The sequence below is a fragment of the Malania oleifera genome, chromosome 13 (genome assembly GCF_029873635.1).
Source record: "Malania oleifera isolate guangnan ecotype guangnan chromosome 13, ASM2987363v1, whole genome shotgun sequence".
Taxonomy (NCBI): Eukaryota; Viridiplantae; Streptophyta; class Magnoliopsida; order Santalales; family Ximeniaceae; genus Malania; species Malania oleifera.
Genome location: NC_080429.1, coordinates 14,030,133 through 14,052,777, shown reverse-complemented (window position 1 = coordinate 14,052,777; position 22,645 = coordinate 14,030,133). Strand labels below are relative to the sequence as shown.

General features: G+C 33.1%; 1 protein-coding gene across 1 annotated transcript; it reads left to right on the top strand.

Annotated features, from left to right (window-relative positions):
- The first annotated feature begins 2,280 nt into the window (after window positions 1-2,280).
- LOC131145693 (protein DETOXIFICATION 49-like) lies at window positions 2,281-4,046 on the top strand. Its single transcript, XM_058094892.1, has one exon. The coding sequence runs from the start codon at window positions 2,388-2,390 to the stop codon at window positions 4,044-4,046; it is 1,659 nt and encodes a 552-aa protein (XP_057950875.1). The 5' UTR covers window positions 2,281-2,387.
- Window positions 4,047-22,645: the final 18,599 nt, after the last annotated feature.

Genomic DNA, 22,645 nt, shown 5'->3' with positions numbered 1-22,645 from the left:
TTTAATCGTATTATAGAACATTTTTATCTTTAATAGTGCTAGTAAATATGTCTCGTGTCTTGCACGTGATTGCATATAAATAATACTATATAAATATTTTTATAATTCTTAATAAATTTTGTATGTTCAGATTTATTCCTAAATATTTAAATATTTTATTTAAAAATATAAAATGCAAACATAGGCATGTGACATCGTGTAGGCATAGGGGCAAAAAATCTTGAAAATATAAGATACTACTTCTAATTAGCATTATGCAAAGTATTACATTTCAAATTATATAAAAAAATTAATATATACATAAAAAATTATTATTATTTTTTATTTTGTAGGAAATCTCATTTATGACTTCTTTTCGATGTAAAAAAAATCAATATATGTATTACAATTTCAATATTGCGACGTGTTGTGTAAATTATTTGTAATTTTTTTTTATTTATTAAATGATTAATGAGTTTTTTTTTTTTTTTAATTTCAACCAAATTTTAAATTTATTATTTGGGAATACTTGTCTTACTTTTAAAATAGAATGATATATTTTCATAAAAAAAAAAAAAAAAAACTTGTTTTATAAATATTTTCTTATGTTCAAAAGGTAATTAAAGATATTTTTGTGTATAAAACGATTTACATATTTTACATTTATATTAAAATATATATTTTTATTGACTGTTTAGTCTTACTTTTAAAATATTATGATATTTTTGTACATATATCAATTTACAAAATTCATTTTTCGACGTATAGTAAGAAATTTATTTATATTAGGAATTTTTTATCTTAGTTTCAAAAGACAGAGATATCTTTTGTTCACAAAATGATTTACATTATTTGTACTTTTATATCTAACATAGATTATAGTATAAATATTTAGGCTGATATCAATGTATAATGCCAATTTTATTTTATTTTTTACTAAAAGTGGGCGGAACCTCCTTTTATTTATTAATATGTCCTCACTTTTAACCAAGATTTTTTTTTTAAGGTCAAGCATTAACTTTTCGACATTTTAAATGTAATTTTATGTAATTGTATTTGAATTTAATTTCTTTATTTATTAGTAATTTTATCTAATTTTATGGTCTTAGTATGCGGGAATAAACTCTTTTTTGGTGGGACCAAACTTTAATCTGTCGATAAAGAATTTGAATTTTCAAAATTTGAAGGTGTGTTATGGCAATTGTCTTCCACACTAATAAATGTCAGTCAATGCTAATAAGTGCATTGATCATGGGTTCCCTATAGAAGCCAAACTCATCCCTCTGAAAAAATAAATTAATTAATCATATCTTTCATTTTTTTTCTCTATGTAGATTTTACTTAGTATTATGTATATCTATGCGTACATAGTTGAATACTTAGTTTTATAGACAACGATATTAATACCCTCACACTTTTGCACTGTATCTTACAATAAACATAATCGGAAGATTTGAATACGATAATGAACTAAGAAATTATTAAATTAGGATATCAACTGATTTTTTATAATTAATTGAATTACTTAATTGTGGAAGATTTTTTAAGTCATTGTTTTTCTATTTTAATCAAAACGTCTATAACTATACAAAATGAATAAGCGATCTGAAATTTCAATTGACTTTACAAAATCTACCATAGTTAGACAGTATAGCATATGATTTTTAAAAATAATATTTTAATTGACTTCATGTAATTAGTCAACATATGCGCGATTAATTTTAAAAAGTGAGAATGGGCCCACTGAAAGGGCCTTAGAGTGGTAATTTGTGAAGTCATTAAGCCACAAAGTGCACAATTTTTGGGTTGACAAAATCCTAATGAAGTGTGTAATCCCACAAGTCAATTGGGCCGTAAATGGGCCGCTTTGGCCCATTACAAAAAAGCTTCATGTGGAACTATTTTTGTCTGTATTTTCGACGACACGGGTCTCTCTGCAGCCGTATAATTTCCTGAAGCGAACGTTGTATCTGTAGTCGCTTTGACTCTCCATTTTATAAAATGCCAATAGTAATATTCTATTTCCGTAAAGCAATCTTTTTTCACTTTTGTGTTTCTTTCCTTCTCCTTCTTCTTTCCTTCTTTATCTTTGCCTGTCTCCGCCTGATCAGCTTGAGGTTTGTGTAAAAAGAAAGTTAAAAAATGTACGTGCTTAATTACACAAAAAGCTTAATTCAAAACTGCTCATTAATCCACACCCCCTCCAACCTATATACCATCTAGCCAAGCTCTCTCTCTCTAGTCTCTCGCCTCTCTCTCTCTCTCTCTCTCTCTCTCTCTCTCTCTCACAAAACAATTGCAACGGTTGACACCTAGCCACCGGCAAAACCCTTTATAAACCACTCTCCGCCACCATCGTCCAAGGACCCGTCTTCCAATTCTCTCTCTCTCTCTAGAATTACAAGACAATGAGCAAGTCGCAGTCCTCTCCAGGGAGCTGCAAGGTGGAGCCAAGCCCACCAACGCTGCCATCAATCAACGACCCAGAGGCCGACATGTTCGTCCCATTGCTGATGTCCAAAAGCCCAACACCTCACCAACAGGCAGCTGACCACCACAGCAAAAAGGACTACTCCGGCCGCCGCGGCTTCTTGGACGAGGCCAATTCCATAGCCAAAATAGCCTTCCCCATGATCCTCTCCGCCCTCCTGCTCTACCCTCGCTCCATGATCTCCATGCTCTTCCTCGGCCGCCTCGGCGACCTCGATCTCGCCGGAGGCTCCCTCGCCATCGGCTTCGCCAACATCACCGGCTACTCCGTCCTCTCCGGCCTCGCCGTCGGCATGGAGCCCATTTGCGGCCAAGCCTTCGGCGCCAAAAAACTCCCCCTCCTCGGCCTATCTCTCCAGCGAACCGTGCTCCTTCTCGTCTTATGCTCACTTCCTATCTCTCTCTTATGGCTTAACGTGAAGACGATATTGATCTTTTGTGGACAAGATGAGACAATAGCCACACAAGCTCAATCCTATCTTCTTTACTCGATCCCTGACCTCTTTGCTCAATCTGTACTTCACCCATTAAGGATTTATCTCCGAACTCAATCCATAACCATGCCTTTAACATTTTGTGCCACTGTTGCAATTCTTCTGCACATACCCATTAACTATCTCCTCGTTTCTTACCTTAATCTAGGCATCAAAGGTGTTGCCCTAAGTGGGGTTTGGACTAACTTTAACCTTGTTGCGTCGCTTCTCGCCTATATTCTAGTCTCCGGCGTCTACGAGAAAACTTGGGACTGTATTTCCATGGAGTGTTTGAAGGGCTGGAAAACCCTACTGAATTTAGCCCTTCCGAGCTGCATTTCGGTCTGTCTCGAATGGTGGTGGTACGAAATAATGATCTTGCTCTGCGGCTTGTTGATAAACCCGACCGCGACTGTCGCTTCAATGGGTATTTTGATCCAAATCACTTCACTAATCTACATATTCCCATCGTCCCTGAGCTCCGCCGTATCGACTAGGGTTAGCAACGAATTGGGTGCGAACCGGCCGGAGCAGGCGAAGCTCGCGGCCGTCGTGGGGCTTTCGGGCAGCTTCATTCTGGGCTTCTCGGCTCTAGTTTTTGCGGTGCACGTGAGGAACTTGTGGGCAAGCATGTTCACCCAAGATGGGGAGATAATAGCCCTAACCGCCGCCGTTTTGCCGATAATCGGGCTGTGCGAGCTCGGGAACTGCCCGCAAACCACCGGCTGCGGCGTTTTGAGGGGCACAGCAAGGCCTAAAGTGGGAGCAAACATCAACTTGGGGTGCTTCTACATGGTGGGGATGCCGGTGGCGGTGGTTCTAGGGTTCTTCGCCGGGTTCGATTTCGAGGGACTCTGGCTGGGGCTCTTGGCTGCTCAAGCATCGTGCGTTGTGACCATGCTCATAGTTTTGGTAAGAACAGATTGGGAGTACGAAGCCCACAGGGCCAAAGGGCTCACAGGCGCTGTAGTTTTTGAAGATGGCACAGAGGAAACAATATTAAGTGAGGAAGAGAAGCTACGAAAAGCTGAAAACGAGGAGGATTCTTTATGTTCGTCGTCGTGTGAAGCTGATGATCATCAGCATTATTCCTCGCTCGTTTAATCTTTTCCTTTTTTTTTTTTTGGGGGGGGGGGGGGGGGGGGGGAATTAATTTTTTGTTATAGGTTGGGGGGGGGAGAGAGAGAGAGAGAGCGATTAATACATAGTTCGGGGACGTGGCGGCTAGCTAGCCTAGCTACGTAAACATGTATCCTGGGATTCTCCGATGCTTACCTCCCTCCGAAATTTAATTTTTTTGAGTTGGAATATATGTTAGTATGGTAATCAAAAAATAAAATAAAATAAAATAACAATAAAAATAACGTGGGAGAAGCTGCCGCCATATTTCCAAGGAGAGGAAGAGGGGGCTACTTTGTACTTATATTTGTATCCGAGCCGTGAATGATTTATTTGTCATCTGAACTGAAAGTGACAGAACACTACACTCGTGCTTGTCTCGTTCAGTGGTTCCTTTTTTTTTTTTCGCCACTTATGTTGCGTTTTTTTTTTTAAATATATTTATATATTCATCTCAAGTTCTCTGTTATGGGGACCCATTAAAAAAAAAAACAATAAAGCTATTGGATGTAAATCGATTGAAGTTTGTGGTTGATAAATAATTTAGGACAATAATTAAAAAAGTTTTAGTAATTTGAATAGCCACGAATACAAATATAATTAATATCAAACATACACACATGCTTTTTAGTCCCTGTATAGGCATGCAATGACCTTAAATGTTTAAGAATAAAAATTAATTCAACTTGAGAAAAGTAGTGAAAAATAAAAAATAAGGAATCTAATTAAAATGTAAAACTAAAATCTTATCTTGCCCCAATTACACCATGTCACCTTCGATGGTTACCTTGATGAAAAATTTGCTATGAGAAATTTTTTTTTATAAAAAAAAAAAAAAAAAAATCTACGCAAATTAAAACTCATCAAAAAGAAATAACTCTAAAGAATTTTCATTCTCTTGATTTTATTTTTGTTGTTTCCATTTTTGTCAACTTTTTCTGTCGAATGCTTTTGTTATTAATTTTGTAATTTCTTTTTTTTTAACTTAAAATGATGTCTAAATAGAAAAACAAAAACTAAGCAGCACGATAATATCACCTCCCAATTAAAAGAAAAAATTTATCAACTTTTTTTGTCGAATGTTTTTGTTATTAACTTTGTAATTTTTATTAACTTAAAATGATGTCTAAAATAGCAAAACAAAAACTAGAAGCACAATAGCATCGCCTCCCAATTGAAAGAAAAAAACTAGACGGGTCTTTTGAAAATCAGCTCCTTCCCTAAAAAGCTCCAATTTGGCCACCAACCAAGTGAGCCAATTCATTAACCTCGCTACTAACATGCCTAACAATAAAGTGAGTATAATCAAACATAAAATAAAGACATAATAGTGTGGGAATGCCTACTAGATACTATAGTCTGATAAAAATACCAAATTACTTCATGCCATCTTAATAGGGGAAGAAGAACACTACTGCTAGGCTATTAGAAAGGGTAAGAGGATGGATGAATATTTTAAATGTCACAATTGAATTAACATGTAAGAAACCCTTGATGTGAAAAAAAAAGAAAAAGAAAAATTATACATAGAATGAAGTAACACTTTCCTTTAATCAAATACATCTTTAAAATTCCTCGGCTCTTGAATAAGAAAGCACTAACATATATATAGTGGGGAGACCTGTAGTTGAAAAGTAGTTGTTGAATTCCCTAACTACGACTACATTCTCAATGAAATTAAATCACATACCTTGCTACAATTCTAAAGACAATGAATCCAAATTATTACCCAATTTTAGACCAATTAGGCATTTCAATAAGACGTATAAGTCTGTGTTAAGGTTGTGGAAAATTATTTGAAATCTATTATCACCAATGTCACCTTTAAAAATTGAAGGACCTTTGTTCATAATACCTAGGCTAATAACAATCAACATTAATTTTGTAGCTTATGAGATGTTCTTTTTTTTTTTAAAAAAAAAAAAGGGCGGCATTTTTATTTATTTATTGATAAACTCTCACTTTTGGCGGAGGAATACCGTGGTTACAAGATAATCAATGGGAGGAATAAAAGACAAAGTTATAAAGGCCTCCAAAAAAAAAAATCAACACCAACAACCAATCAAAACAGGATTACAAGTTCAAGAAAAACAAAACAAAACAAGGACCTACAAAACAAATCTCAAGCAACAAAACAAATAAAAGGTAAAGAACATAAAACATAAACCAAAACCAACAGAAAATTAACTAAACATACCTCATATAAGTCGTACCCATCTTCTCCAGTTTATACAACCCATTGATAACTTTAGGGAGTTGACTACTATTTGTAAACAAACTATTCCTCCCCATAACACCTTGACGAACCAAGGCATCTACCATTTTGTTCCCTTCTCTATACCAATGTTTTATCGAAAAGTCTACTCCCTCCAATAAACCGATCAGCTTATGAAATGTTCTACGCTATCTAATACAACAAAAACATAAGAGTAAAAAGGGGCTTATGTTTCTAGATTTGGCACAAGCAAAGCTTAGAATAAATGAGAATGGTCTTTTCTCAAAAATATTATGAAGAAAGCTTGGCTTTGATAAGAGTTGAGTTAAATTACCAATGTCCTCTTTAGTTTCCAGTAGATATAATCAAGGCCCATTACGAGGCTAAACTGATCAACACATTTTTGGTTCGGTTTCAATTCGACCTTAAACCATCATTTGATTCAGTTTGGTTCAGTTCACAAATATTTAGAACCAAATAATTTGGTTTAACTGTTGGATTTTACAAAAAATTGATCAAATTGAATCAATTATGTCCCTATCGAGATAGAAGAGCAAAGTGGACTTCGTCCCCAAGAGTTAAATTAAGCTAGTAATGTAATAAGAGTGAAATTCAGCTATAGTAATGTGTCTGTGACATGGATTGATAAGAACAAAATATTGCATATATTTGAGTGGGAGATTTTGTGACCATAGTCATATTAAATGGCTCATAATGTGAGGTACCTCTATTATATATAAAGCAAACTACTTCTATAATTTGTACTATTTGTAAGATTCGGCCTAGATTATCACACACAACACCCTTAGAAGTTATACAAGTGTCACACACCCACATAATACAAATAAAAACACATCTAAAAATTGTGGACTAACCAACCATCCCAAAATGCTTAAACCTAATAACATGTTATTGGGATGCAAGCTTAAAGTTATGAAAATATTTGTACTACAACTAATGCAGTTTTGAGAACAAGAATAGCATGACTTCAATCTCTTACTTACTCAATAACAGTGGACATACCACACTATCTTTCTCGTGACTTGAAAGATAATATAAGAGATAGTAGCATTATATGATCATCATACATGCAACTTTAATCGTCCCCAGTATTACAATTTCTTGAAAAACCATACTTAGACACCAAAATGCAAAATTTTTCATAATCGTTACCTCACAACATTGTTAACTGGTATGAAATTGCATAACTCATTAGTCTAAAAATTTTTTGATTGAATTATTAACTTGGGACTTAATAAAAATATTACTTGGCAATTGATTTTATCTAATTCGATGAACTCGCAATTATAAATAAAAATGCAATAACAATGGTGCAAAACCTTAGGATATTACAAATGTACCCACTTGAAAATAACCAAGATATTATTACACACTCTGTTCTAAAATATATTACGTAATAATCTTTACTATTAGACATCATGGATGAAATTTCAGCACATCTTACCAGTAATTTAAAATTAATCATTATGTTCCTTATAGAATATTTCATACATAATCAAACATTAAGATTTTCATGTTAAAGTTTTTAAATTTAATCATTCAAGTCGTGAAATTGAAAAAAAAAAAAAATTAAAAGGGTATAGAATGAGAGATGAGTATCTTCCCCCAAACCCCCAAAAATACCAATAATAAGATGAATTAACGATGTGTTAAATGTAAATCCCTTGTGGAGCCCTTATATAAAATGTGGGATCCATCTTAGCATTGAAATTTTTTAAAAATATAGAATCTAAGAAAAATTCCAAGTAACTGATTCTCCCCCACATTGGAATTCCAGCCATTGATTGCAATTCTATTCCTTTGGTGTAGCAGGGAACCTTTTTTTTCTTTGATCTTTTCTCTTCTTTTCTTTTGTTTCTTTTGGTTAAAAGTGAACATGCATATGTACATTTAAAGTAGATTCTTTCCTTCTGGTATTTGCGCTCATTTTTTTTTTTCAAAAATAATGTAAATATTACTTAAGTAAAAAAACTAATGATAATGTCAAAAAAATTAATTACTATATAACTAATTCATAACTATTTGTAATCAGTAGATGTATATTTCATAATTAATCATCCGTAAAGTATTTTGGTGGGAAGTAAGAATAATTTTAAGGTAAGTTTTCAATTTGGACATCTAGAATTTGATTTCTCATATGATCACTTATTATATTACTTATGATAGCGGATATTTTCATTGCGTATCTCGAAAGTAGCGATCATTTTTTATGATGGAACCATTTACTACCCAAAAAAATATCTCTTAATTAATTTATAATTTTTTAAAAACATATATTACTATTTCAAGTTAAATTCTAGTTAAATTTTAATTAAGACATAAGTGTTGGCTAATTATATTTTTAAAAAACTTTATGAATGTTCATAGTGGGTCAGAAACTAAACATTAGTAATGCATAACAATATTTAATTCTTTAATTATTAAATTATAGGCATATAAATCTAAAAATAATTAATTTCTAAAAAGAATTAAAGATAGATTACACTGCATTGCATATCTTATGAATATCCTACATAAAACTAACTCTTAATGAAGACAAGTTGATTTAAATCTCAAACAGGACGACATAATTAATTTTGATAAGAGAACCCTTCTTGCTTAAAAAAATGCTCATTTTACTCATAAACCTTTTTTATTTTCTTCTATTTATTATTTAGATGAATAGTAATTAATGACATATGTTACATTGTAGCAATTCATTGTCGCGCTATTTACACTATCAATTTAATGAACTTTGAAAAATATATTGTGTCAAAATATAAGACAATGTAGTGATAAATGGATTGTGTCAAAATACTAGACAATGAAATAAACAGTCTGGGTAAAAGGTTTAATTAATTAGTCTTTATATATGTCAAGAAAATCTTATGTCCTGCAGGAGGGCCAACATATGTGGTTCTCCTATTAGACCCTCTCATCGAATAAAAACACATTAAATAGGTCCCATTAAATTATACGTGGATCCTACCACATGACACTCATTGTTTCATTAGATGAGAAGGTCTGATGGGAGGACCACACATGGTGGTCCTCTCAAAGGATATAATTTTTTTCATCTATGTCTCTTGAGGGACATCCCAATAATTTTCATTTAAGACTTAATTTGAAGATATGTGTTTCAAATTTTGAGAGAGGATAGAAGCAAAAACAATACAAAATGTAAAACATATTTTTTAAATTTAGTCTAAGCTCAATGTAAACCTCCCATAAGAAAAATAAAAATAAATATAAAAAGAATAAGAAGCCCTAGAACTTGCATTACAAAAAGGACATTTTATGGAAAAGCATGTTGGCTCCACCACTGCTTTTATGAAATAAGGAAAGTTATTTTTGGTAAGGTGTTAGATACGGTGCACAATTTAAGAAATAATTAAGAATAGTAGTGTGGTGTGACCATGATGGTTGAAAAAAAAAATATATATATATATATATATATATATATAATAATTCTTATGATAGTGAATAAAAAGTTGATAGGGTAACTAGAATTTGGGAAAATAAAATAAAATAACCTAAAGTTTATACATAAAAAAGTTCTATATCGAAAACATACCTTGTATAAAAATTGTACACTTTCTAAAGGTACAACTTTTATTAGTATAAACCTAATAAAGTACTGTATATATAAAGAAAAAACACCAACAACCCAATAAAAAAGAAAAAAAAATTGATATTGCCATGAGTAGATTTGGTAAAAAAAGAAAAAAAAATATTTTTATTTCATTTTCTCTTTATGTGAAATATGGGTAAGAATATAAATACAATATGAAATCATATCCAAAGTTTCATAAAACTTAAATTTAAACTCCAAAATGCATCTTTCTAAACATAACTTTGAAACATGAATTTTTATATTTAATTGAAATTTGTGTGATTTGAATAAAATTCATACAATTTTAAATTACATTTTATCTAAATTCAGATGAATTCAGATTCAAACTCTAAATTTTAAGTTCTTAAACATATTCAACTTCAAAATGATATTGATTTCAATCATTAGAGTTTGAAACTTTTGTGTTATAGGGATTTCTTATTTAAATCATGAAAGAGGTGAGAGGAGGAATGAAATGAGTAGTTGGTCATTTTGATGTATAGCTCATTCTCGATCGGTATCAATTTTTAATAATAATAATAATAATAATGAACAGATGCCCCCTAAGAGTGGCAAAAGCAGTAAACTCAAGACTTTTCTAATTAAATGATCAGAATTTAGTTTTGAAAGTTTTGATTTTTATTTGAGATAATACTTGGTATTTAAGTGGAGAAGAGTATAGGGACGAACCTATTATCTCAATGAATTAGTCGAGCATACAAAGGACCTTGAACATTGCTAGTTGCATAATAATAATAATAATAATAATAATAAAGGGGCATAGGCATAATATTTCCGTACTATATTGATTGAGAGGAGAATATGGGAATAATGGGAAAGAGATTTGAGTCAACGGAGGAGGGCATGCAACAGATGGATGCATTTGTTTTTTGTCACCTCAAAGGGGCAACTTTTCTTTTATTATCTCAACTTGCCATAATTTTATTATTCTCTTTATCACTATTACTTAGTGTTTGTATGAGTCAATAGTCAACAACATTCAATTTATCATTTTTAATTAGTGCTTGTATGAGTCCACAGTCAACAACATTCAACATTGTTCCAAAAATCCTAACTTAATTATGTCATGCCTTGAGTGAGCACACATCATCGCTGATTCATTAATTACACAGTTGTAATTGATAGAACTGTTGAGGATCAATTTTGAACCAAATATATATATAGATCTAAAAATCAAAAGAATGTCAGAATTTCATCGAGTAATTAAGTAAGTCAATCCTTCTTAACTTTAAAAAAAAGGAAAAAAGAAAAAGAAAAATAGAGAGTCAACCCCTTCATATTGAGAATTTCACTTGTGAACTTGTCCAACATTGGAAAATTCGAGTGGATAATGGGTGTTTATATACATAATTGGATCCAAGACCCAATAAACTTAAACTTTTGAGTCAAGTTGGTATTCACTCATGTGTATAAAGCCCACCCATGGACTCATTCGGTATTAACAAGTGGTATTAGAGCCGATGGTTCGTAACTCTAGGTGAGCGACATCATAAAAAATCGATACATGAAACTAATTCTCCTGACGTGCTAATAGTTGGAGGACCAAGTGTGTAACCGAGACCAATAAGAATCATCTAGGTTGGGGATGGATCCGAATAGGGTCAAGACATGAAGGTAGAATTAGTTTGGAGGCACGTGGAATGCAATCTAACGTATGTAAAAGACCAATGGTAAGACCCACTTGAGCAACTGTTGGGGAATTGGGTTTACTCCCAAAAAGGAGATGGTTTCCGTTCAAAGGGAAGCAGTTGGAACTCACAAGTGATGGGGAGATTATTAAGAATTCCACATGTGAGCTTATCTCACATTGGAAAATTCGAGTGGATAATGGGTGCTTATATACATGGTTGAACCCCAGACCCAATAGGCTTAACATTTTGAGTCAAATTGGTGTTCACCCATGTGTATCAAGACCGCCCATGGGCTCATTCAGTGCTAACACTTCAACCTCAAAAAAGAGAAACAAAAATAAATAAATAAAAAATATCAACCACTCTCGACAAATATTAACAAAATTAATGTGAAATTGTAAAAGGGATTTAACCTTTTTTGTTAAAATCACAGAAATCCTCTAGTTTTTCTACTTTTATAGTTCAGTCATATCAATTTTAATTTAAAATTAAGATCATTTTCATAAACACGTATTTTAGATTTTGAATTTAATTTTCATGAATTTGGATGAAAGCCAATACAATTTCAATACATGTTTGGCATCCATATGATTTGCTTATATACTCTCAACATTGATGTGTTTTGGATTTTGAATGAGTTATGACGAGTATTTGTGTGTGTGTGTGTGTGTGTGTGTGTGTGAGTGTGTGTGTGTATTAAACTCATCAATTTTGATTACGGATTTTATTTTGAAATTAATGATGTTTATTCTCAAAGGAATAGTAGATATATAATCGCGTATTATTTTAGTCATGTTAAATCATCTTTAAGTTGCAATTGACTAATGATCGTGTCCTTTCAATGTATTATTAACCATGAAATTCCTAGAGAAAAAAAAAATTGGATGTGCGTACTTGAAAGTTTATATATACCCACTAAATGTCAAGCTTTTTAAAAGTGTAACATTCAATTGTTTTGTTCTACGCTCATATTGAAGTTGGTTTGATATTGTAATTTGGAACCATTAGGCTTAGGACATGCAAATTTTGAATTTTTTTTATATAGTAAAAACTATGTTGATAGTGGCTAACATTTGGTTATGAAATGATTTTGTTGTTATACGCATTATAAATAAGAATCTTCGTTATTTTCTTTAGCCACTTTACCTATGCAACTTTCAGCGACCAAAACCTTGGCATCTCTTAGAGTTCACTTTATTGTTATGAAAATTGACTTAGCTCTAAGAGTTGATAAGCCATTAAATCACATGAAGATGGCTTCTAATAAGGATGGGAAGAATTATTATGAGAAGAGGAAGCGTCCTAAGATGGTAATCCTAGTGCGAGTAAATGCCATCAGTAGTGACTTAAATAACTGCTTTAATTTAGTCATTGAATTTCGAAGTGTTGCAACATTTATTATTTTGTGAAGGGAGATGGCTCTCCATTAGGCCTACTGCTACATGGCAGCCTTGGACCCATGCATGCTCCTCCTCCTTCTTTGAATTTTTTTTTTTATCTATAGTAATAATAAGAATAATAATTTGAAATAAGAGGGGGTGTCTAGTGCTCTAATACCAATTATTTTGAAACACGCATCCTAAGGTTTTGCACACGTTGCAACAAATCACGAGAATGATTCAACAATGTGCCTTATGTCTACAGAGCCTTTGTACAATTCTTCTATATCATCAATGAAGAATTGTCTTGGGATTCAACGCTAGGCTATAAGAATATGCACATGCCTCTAACATGAAAATCTTAAAATGCTCTTATACAACAATAATATAATGACACTACATCCTTGTTCTTTTTTTTTTTTTTTTTTTTAAAGAAGGGCGGCACCTCCATTTATTTATTGATAACCCCTCACTTTTGGTAGAGGAATACCATGGTTCAAGACAATCAATGGGAGATAATAAAAGACAATACGTTAAAAATCTCCCAAAGAACAACATCAACATCCAGCCAAAAATCGGGATACAAGACCAAATAAAACAAAACAAAACAAAACAAAACAAAACAAAACCTACAAAACAAACCTCACGCAACAAAACAAAACAAAAGATAAACAACATAGAGCATAAGAAAAAATTAAAAGGAAAACAGCTAAACATACCTCATATAAGCCGTACTCATCTTCTCCAATTTATACAAACCATTACTAATTCTAGGGAGTTGACTACTATTTGTAAACAAATTATTCCTCCCCATAGCACCTTATCGAGCCAAGGCATATGCCACTTTGTTCCCTTCTCTATACCAATGATTTATCGAAAAATCTACTCCCTCCAATAAACCAATAAGTTGCTCCCAAAAATCCCACAAATACCACAAGGAGCACTTCCTTGCTCTTATCCAATTAACTACAATATTTGAATCACATTCAATATCGATACAGGTATGTCCCAAATTTTTGTAAATCTTTATTCCCTCCAACACAGCTCTCAATTCAGCTTCCTTGCTTAAAGTACCATACCATACCTTGAGGCTCCATCGAATAGATAACCTTTATGAATATAAGCCATAATTGTAGGGTCTCAACATCACCTTAGAGCTTTATATAACATCTCCACTTGAAGGCATAGATCATTGATTCAGCAACTAACAACCAAGTTCATGCAATACATGAACACTCCTTAGTAACAACTTTCGTCAGCATGTCTATTGCATTCTTTTTTGTAGCCACCTTAGCCAATCAAATATCACTAGTAGCAATTAACTCACACTATAAAAAAGGGATTTAGTCGCCTGAAGAATTTAGAAGCAGATTTCTTGACTGGGAGTAGCGGTTCAGTCTACTAAACCTACGTCTTTAGTTGTCTGAACATCCATGGGTTTTGAATAAAATGCAGGAATTCAAGAGCTGTTTAAACAAGAGTTTTTTTACTTCAAGTAAGAGCTTACGATCAAATAAGGGCTGAAGGAAAATAACAATCTTGCCAAATGAAATCGTCAAATGACTTGATATTATTCACCACAAGCTTAAATCACCCCGAAAAATCCTTGGAACAAGCTGTTAACACAATGATAGAAGTAGAATTGTTGTGTGTATAAAAGTGGTCATGCGAGTGTATAAGGAATAGGTGGGGATGATGGTAGTGTTGGATAGAGTGGTCTCTTACCACGTGATTTTCGGAGAGAACACTAGTAGCCTTACACTACGCAATTAAACTGATTGGACAATTTTTAAGCTTTAGCAAACAAATTCTTCTTAATATTCAGCATCAAACTCTGCAAAATTCTTACAATGATTTAGAATATAAAGACTTAGCATGGGTTGTCAATACATTAACACACTCACAGAACTCTAACAAGCATGGGGAACAAAGCATTGGAAACACACAAGGTAATTAAAATCTACACTTAATTCTAACACCATTACTATTATCACAACTTACTAAGCACACATGCAACCTTAGTTTTCTTGCATTTTTACAAATTAAATATAGGACTCAAGCATGTGCCAAAAGGGAAGTTAAAACCGTGTGGGGCCCACAAACCGTGTGGGACCCACAAGCCATGTGGGGCCGACATGGGTCTTGAGGTGGATCTTGCTTCGATTATTCACTTGGGTCTTCAAGCACCTAATAGTCTTGAAATAACATATCCAAAAAAAATAAAAAATTAACATAATAATAAAGTCTTCAACAAAAAGTCCTCCATCCAAATAGTAGATGGTCTTCAAGTAGTTTCCACATATATCTACAAAAGAATTATGAATAATAGGAGACATCGGATGGTCGTTCACGTGTCACCATATCGGCAAAGGAAATGGGTAAGGCATGTTGATCCCCATCAAATCTCTTCTCTTATTTATGAAAGTATGTTAGCCTTGATGGCTACACCATCATGGCTTATTCTATTTTGATGATATTAACCCACTTGTTGTTCCTAGTGTCTTCCATCTTGGCAGATTATGCTTAGTACGGGTACAAGTGACACATTCGTGAAGTATTGGTCAAAAGGCAAAGATCGGACTGAGTTGACAATCGAAGTAGGAAAGATCAAAAGGCCACGTACTCGGAAGGATTCAAGCACAACCAAAGGTTATTTTATGTTGTATTATATGTAATGAGGTGTGTGTTTGAGGTAGTTTATGTTGTAACTCTTACGTTTTGTTTCTTGCATAATTTCTGAGCAAGAGTTGAGCAAATGCAAGCATACTAGGATACATGAGTATATAGGATTGCACTAAAGTTACAAACTCAATATTCATAATTTTATAAGTCAAACCAAGAGTTTGTCAAATGAATTCTAAAAATCAAACATGTTTTTCAAAGGGACAAGTTTTCAACATATTGTTTTATAAACCTTTTCATACTTAGTCCCAATTGTGTCAAAACATTTCCAATGTCCTAAAGCCTTAATAAAGTCGAGCATATTTTATAAAGGACATACTTAGCATATAAGATATCGAATCAAGTTTCAAAAGTGTTTTCATAATTAAGATATCTTATATTTATGAGAAAACTCACTTGGACAAGTTTTAATCTTAATTGAACTTAATATATTTCAATTACTTTTGTCCAAGAATGTTCTAAGTCATCAAAAGTCCTTTTGACAAGGAAAAACCAAGCAATCGTCGTTTAATATAGTGCAACCTCGAGTCTTGAATACCTGTCAATATTTAGGGCATAACGTTTTCTAGAAAAGTCCAAATATGATTGTTTTAGTGTCTATGGAAAGTTAAGAAAAAATCCCACAACTTTTGTGTTGATGAATTTTTCTGCTTTTGGGTAATCATCAACGCATGCAAGGAACCGTCGACAATTTTAGAGAGCTAGTCTAGAAAAATAGTCGACGGTTTGGGACAGTGACAAATTGCCAATGGCTAGAAAATGACTAGTTTTGCTTGGAAGTTGCTCCCACTAGCTAGTTAACGGCTATAAGGGAGTTTTGGCTATATATACAAATCAATAGACTTGTTTAGTATGGTTTTTGATTATTGTGAATCATATTTGTGAAAAATATATTTGAATCCAAAACTTTGCACTTTGCACTTGCATTTTAGTTCTCTATTGCTTTGCTTAAAGAATCAAATATGAAACTTCATACACCTTAAAGTTCATAGGATGAAAAGAGATTTTTTTGGAGATTCTTATACTCAATTATGCCTAACATTGAATAAACTGGCTATTCACCTTATCAATATCTCAAAGTAATAAAGCAATACTGGGTTCTATTTGATGCTTAAATGAACACTCAAATCGGACCGAACTATTTGAGCCATTTGTCAGGCTATTGTTCTCTTATTCACAAAGTTCTCATTCCTCTTTTGCTCCTTGATCTAGTGTGAATCATTCCTTTTGAGATAAGAGTGAGGATTTGATTGTATTTCATATAAGCTCATTTGAGGAGCATTTCTTTGTATATAATCTTCGTTGTAATAGGTTTTTTGTGAACCGCCTGGTAAAGGTTCTGTGTGAGCCAAAGTGAAGGATCTTTGTGAGCGTGTAGGGATTTGTTCTCCAGTGTAGGGTTGTGTACCCAAGTTGTAAGGCTTGCTCCGCTGGGGAAGGAGCATTTATAGTGGATTGTGGAATCTTTGGCTCAGTGCTAAGGCGTGGATGTAGGCTTGGTGTTGAACCATGTTAAAACCTAGTGTTAAGCTTTTCTCTCCCTACTCTTTATTTACTTTTATTGTGCACATTTTATATTTTATATATTGTGATATAATTGCTTGCTTCTTGCCAAGACATTTATTTTGTAGATAAATTTTAAATACACAAAAAGAGTCATTCACCCCCTTCTGTGATTCTATATTGTATATTCGTCGTGGGGCTCACGTATATCTGCTACAGGGCTCACGTATATCCGCTACGGGGCTCATGTATATACTCCATGGGCTACGACTGTCTAATAAGTGGTATCAGATCCAAACGCTTGCATTTTTCGAAGTAAAATCCAAAGCGTAAAAGGTCAAATGGAGTATTTGGCAAGCACCTCTTCACAAGGACAATTTGTGCCACCATTGTACATGTTCAATGGCTCCAACTACCCAACTTGGAAAAACCGAATGACTACCTTCATCAAAGCACACCATTTCAAGATGTGATGGGTCATCTCAAAGGGAGATTATGAATTCAAAAATGCCAAAGGTGAACCAAAACAACTTAAGGAGTTGTCGGACACCAAAATAAGGTTAGTTGAACTTAATTTCAAAACAAAAAATTTCCTTTATTGTACTTTAAATGAAGTTGAATATAGTCATGTTTGTGGATGTGAAACCGCAAAGGAAATGTGGGATTTGCTTCAAAGCACCCATGAAGAACATAGGAAAGAAATAGACCTCACCTTAGATTCTAGTGCTACTCAGGCTAGTCCACTCCATACATTTAGCGTTTGTTCCTTACAATATGTGAGGTGTTTGATTATGACACTCCTCCTCACATATGACGTGTGAACCCATCCCTTTTGAGTGTTTTTTAGGGTATATCAGTTAGGCCGAGTCAAAACAACCATTCTGTAGGTGTCCATTGTATCGTGGGTGTAACGAGTCATACACATTATACATGCCTCGAAATTTTGCCTATTTATACTCAAATTTTTACTGTTACATTAACTCTAAATTGTATTGCTGGTTGAATCTATGTGAGTATATTGTTCCTAATGGCTATATAATGACAAAACTTACATGAGTGACTTGTTTTGGAGTTGCGTGAATTGTGTATGAATAAGATTGTGTGTAATCTGGTGATATTTCTATATGTGAAATGGTATATTTATGTTGCATGTGCATTCATTTAATATTCATTGGAATTGGTGTTTGTGGGTGTCTCCCTAGAAACTCTCACAAAACTACAACTCGTCCAATAGGATCGACCTAAGGGTTTAAAGCCTTGTTGCATTTGGCAAAGGCAACTGTGTTTCCCGCGAAAGATGAGGTAGATTGGATTTGGTAGTTTTCTTAGTTTTGACATTGTTAGGGACTAGCAAAACGCTAGGTGGTGAGTGTGATTACGCGTCAAAGTTACGTAATTAGGCATTTAAATTCATGCATTAAATATTATAATTTTAATTAAATTCCTGATTATGTTCATTATTTTAATCAATGAGCTCATTTGATAATTTTTAAATAATTATCTTATTTTTATCAAAAATTTACGGGCATTTGTGTTTTATTATTGCAAGATAATTTTTGAAAATTAAAGCTGAAATTAAAATGTGCGTGGGTCATGCGTGAGAGAAATTGAGCCATACATACGTGTGCTTGAGCCCATAAAGAGGTCATGCACTTCTCGTGGAGTTGATGTAAATTGGAAGTCGTGTGTGCTTGTGTGTGAGAGTGCTTGTGTGTGAGAAGGCTACATGAGCTTCATGCACATGAATCCATGTCATGCAATGAAAAGTGCGTCGCAATCCAAGTTCAAAATTCACTAGGAGACAACCTAGACATATTTCGGTATATTAATCATAACTCTCTCATATAATATTGGATTGGTGTGATTAAAGTGGCATTGGAAAGCTTACAAAAATATCTACAATTCATCCTGAAATAGCCTTTTTCTAATCCAGACATTTATGGGGTCAAAATTGGGCTTGAAATTGCTGCGCTAGGCCGTGTATAGTGCTTAAGGAGAAAAAATGAGTCTTAGGCTACCAAAAAATAGGCCCATGTGCCTATCTCAAGAAGAAACACGGTTATGGCAAAATATTAGAGGGGGAATATGGTATTTTATGGAAGAAAAGGGTTTCTTTGGGCGGGGGGGGAAGAGAGCAGTATGAGGCGACAGTGCGCAAGACAGCAGAGGACTCTCAATCTCTCTCAGATTTTTGGCTATCTCTCTCTCTCCCTTGTTTTTTTTTTTTTTTCTTTACTTTATTGTTCTTTAAATACATTGTTTAAGTTTATTTTTACTCAAACTTTTGTTCAAGTTTAATTTTTGTTTAAGTCATTGTTTAAGTTTAGTTCATTTTTATTTAAGCCATCGTTGATTGGGTTAAGTTTTCTTTTTCTTTTTTTGAGTTAATGTTTAATTGGCGATTTTATGGTTGAATGTTCAATTTGAGTAATAAAGTTTTCATTTTTGGTCTTTTGTCCGAAATTTCAAACGTAAGATTTATTTCTTTGTCTGAATGTTTAAACATATGATTGTTTTACTCATTTAATTTTGTTATCGTTTATTTTATTGTGCGGATAAATCATTGAGTAGAAATATTAGTTGTGTTGATTTTTCCATTGTCTATTTACCATTACTCGCTTCTTGTCATTTATTTTATGCATGTTAAGTTATTAGTTTATGTTATGCGTTCTTTTAATTTAGTCACAAACTCTTAAAAATCTAGAATTATGAATCTGAACTATGTTCGGTAAAATCTTTTTTTTCTTATTTTCTTTGGGATTTACATGAAATTTGGAATTAAACTGCATTCCTTGAGGAGACGATCTAACCCTTTGGCTAATTATTACACGATTGAACTCCTATACTTGGAATAACTTCTGAACTATTTATTTTTAAAGTGAGTCAAGGAGCTTAATGAAAAAACTCAAAAAGACCATGGATTTTTTCAAATTGAGGTGAAAATTTTGAAAAATTAAATTAAAAATATTTTGAAGGAAAATGCAATCTTGAAAAAGAAAAATGAAGATCATGGCAAAGCCACAAGAGGAAAAGAAAACTCCAAAAAGTCTTTGGTATTTAAGAAAAATGATTTTTACAAAAATAATTTTAAAACCTTTTGTAAATCACATCATTATGCCTCAACAAGAAAAAATTATTCAAATAAGTCAAGACCCTTACATGAAAAATAAATTTGTTTATATTGTGAAAGAAATGGTCACATTAGATATTTTTACCCTTATAAAGGAGAATGAGACAAAGTAAGGAAGCTTGAATGGGTAGTGAAGAAAAACTCCTTGGCACCCAAGAAGGAATGGGTACCAAAAGGAATTACATGAATTTCTTGAATTGCTTCCTTAGGACCTAGGATTAGGAAATAGGATTTAGGTAGAAACCTAGGAGAAATAAATAAGTGTTAATCAAATGAATTTATATTGTGCTAAAATAGAAACACTTATTTGTTTTGTGGTTAAAGCTCAAAATGAGAAAATTCCAGTTTTTGCATTTTAATTTGTTTAAATTATTTTGTTGAAATTTTTTTTTAGAATTATGCCAATATTTGATGCGTTCAATTTATAAAACCAATGTGACACTTTAAATTGTGTATATATCTTATCAATTGGTTTCTTTTTGGAAATGTTGGCTATTGCTTAATGGGATGAAATATGATGTAAAATAGAAAAACCTTGTTTTTCTCATACGAATTGCTAAGGTTTGAATTTATTGATTCAAAGCATTCTATAATTTGTTTTGATTATATAAGCTCTTGTTTGGATACATAGGATGTCCAAGCATAGCATAATATATCTCATTCATGAAATTGAGCTTTAGTGAAATCTAATCATAACAAAAAGTGGAAAATTTGCTTTGAATGTTTGATCAAACATCAAATGGTTTTTTTTTCTTAAAAAAAAAACATTATTCATGAATTGTAAGAAGGTCATTCTTGACATTTCCGATGTTATGGTTTAACACAATCTTTTGGCATATGAGTCTAGCACACACTCATCTCACCACCATGGAAGCATATCTTAAGGGGGAGAAATTTTAGTAAAATGAATTGTACCTCTCATTTTGATGATGACCAAAGGGGAAGAATATATTTGGTGTCCTATATGTGAAGAAGAAGATGTGTGGTCTTATGTGAGGGGGAGAAGTGAAACACATGTAGGGTAGAATGCATATAGTAGTATGAAAGTTCTTGTTGCTTACTTGTTTTATTTTGCATGAACTTTCCTTTTGGGGAATTGCATGTCCAAGCTCCAAGGATATGAAATATCTTGTTAAATGCTTATTGTACCTTATATGCATATAGTAAGGAGGTGCAAAAGTGTAGCATTATTTAGCAATATGCATTATTTGAGGGGAAGCTTTGAAATATACCCTATAGGAGAACGCCAATGGTTTGCCATCATCAAAAAGGGAGTGAATGTTAGCCTTAGAGGCTATGTGAGTTTAATTGCATTGTTTTGATGATAACAACTCATTAGTGATTTTAGGTTTGCGTATCTTTGCACATTAAGTCATGGTTAGTATAAATACAAATGCAAATATTAAGTAGATTCTTAATAGGTTAAACATCGTCCAAAAGAGAGAGAATGTTAGCCTTGATGGCTACACCATCATGGCTTATTGTGTTTTGATGATATTAACCTACTTGTTGTTCCTAGTGTCTTCTATCTTTGCAGATTATGCTTAGTATAGGTGTTGACCTTATAGTTATATCCGGTTTTGATTATAACAAATACTCAAGTATTTAATGTCTATCAAGTTTGTGTGTAGGTTTGCAAATTTGCAAGATCACTTGATGGCTAAAAAAACTTAAAGTCTAAAGAACCAGAAGACTTATTTTTGTTGTAATTTATTTCATGCTCATTCGGGTCTGTAATAGTAATTTAGAAAAAGGTTTGTAATAATCATTGCATATCTGCATGTAGATGGAATAAGCTCAAAAGACCTTAGAAAGACCTTAAGTCCTTGCATATACACATAAGATGTCCCCAAAAACACATATATTATCAGGAAAATTAATTGAAGTAAAACTGGACTTATAGGGTAAAATTAGTGAGGCTTCGGGCAACCAAACCATTGTGTTCAAAACACTTCGTGCGACCGAACCATTGACCAGTCAGAATGTTGACTTGGTCTTGGGTGACCGAACCAAAAGGAACGTACCGTCCTCAGTTAGCTGAATCATAATTTTGCCTTTTCCCACCAACTAGGCAACCCGAACTTCACGTTCAAAAATGCCTTGGGCTACCAAGCACATGAGCTCAGTAAACCAAACTCAGAACCAGGTGACCAAACCTTGGACAGAATGGAAATTGCCTTGGTTCAACAAATTAAACCCACTCTCAAGCGACCGAACTTCAAAAATCAACCTTTTTTCATTGTGTCTGTCTGGGGACTAAATTCTCAGGTTGTTTTAATTTTTACCACGGTTAAGAAATGTTAAATGGGGTTAATTTTCTTAAACAGTTTTAAAACAATTTTAATAATTACCCCTATGTCCCCAACGGTCAAAATTTAGTCCTTCTCTATACATAGGGGCTCATTTGCTT

Bases quoted from the DNA above. Each gene is read 5' to 3' on its own strand.
- LOC131145693 (XM_058094892.1), top strand. From the start codon at position 2,388: ATGAGCAAGTCGCAGTCCTCTCCAGGGAGCTGCAAGGTGGAGCCAAGC.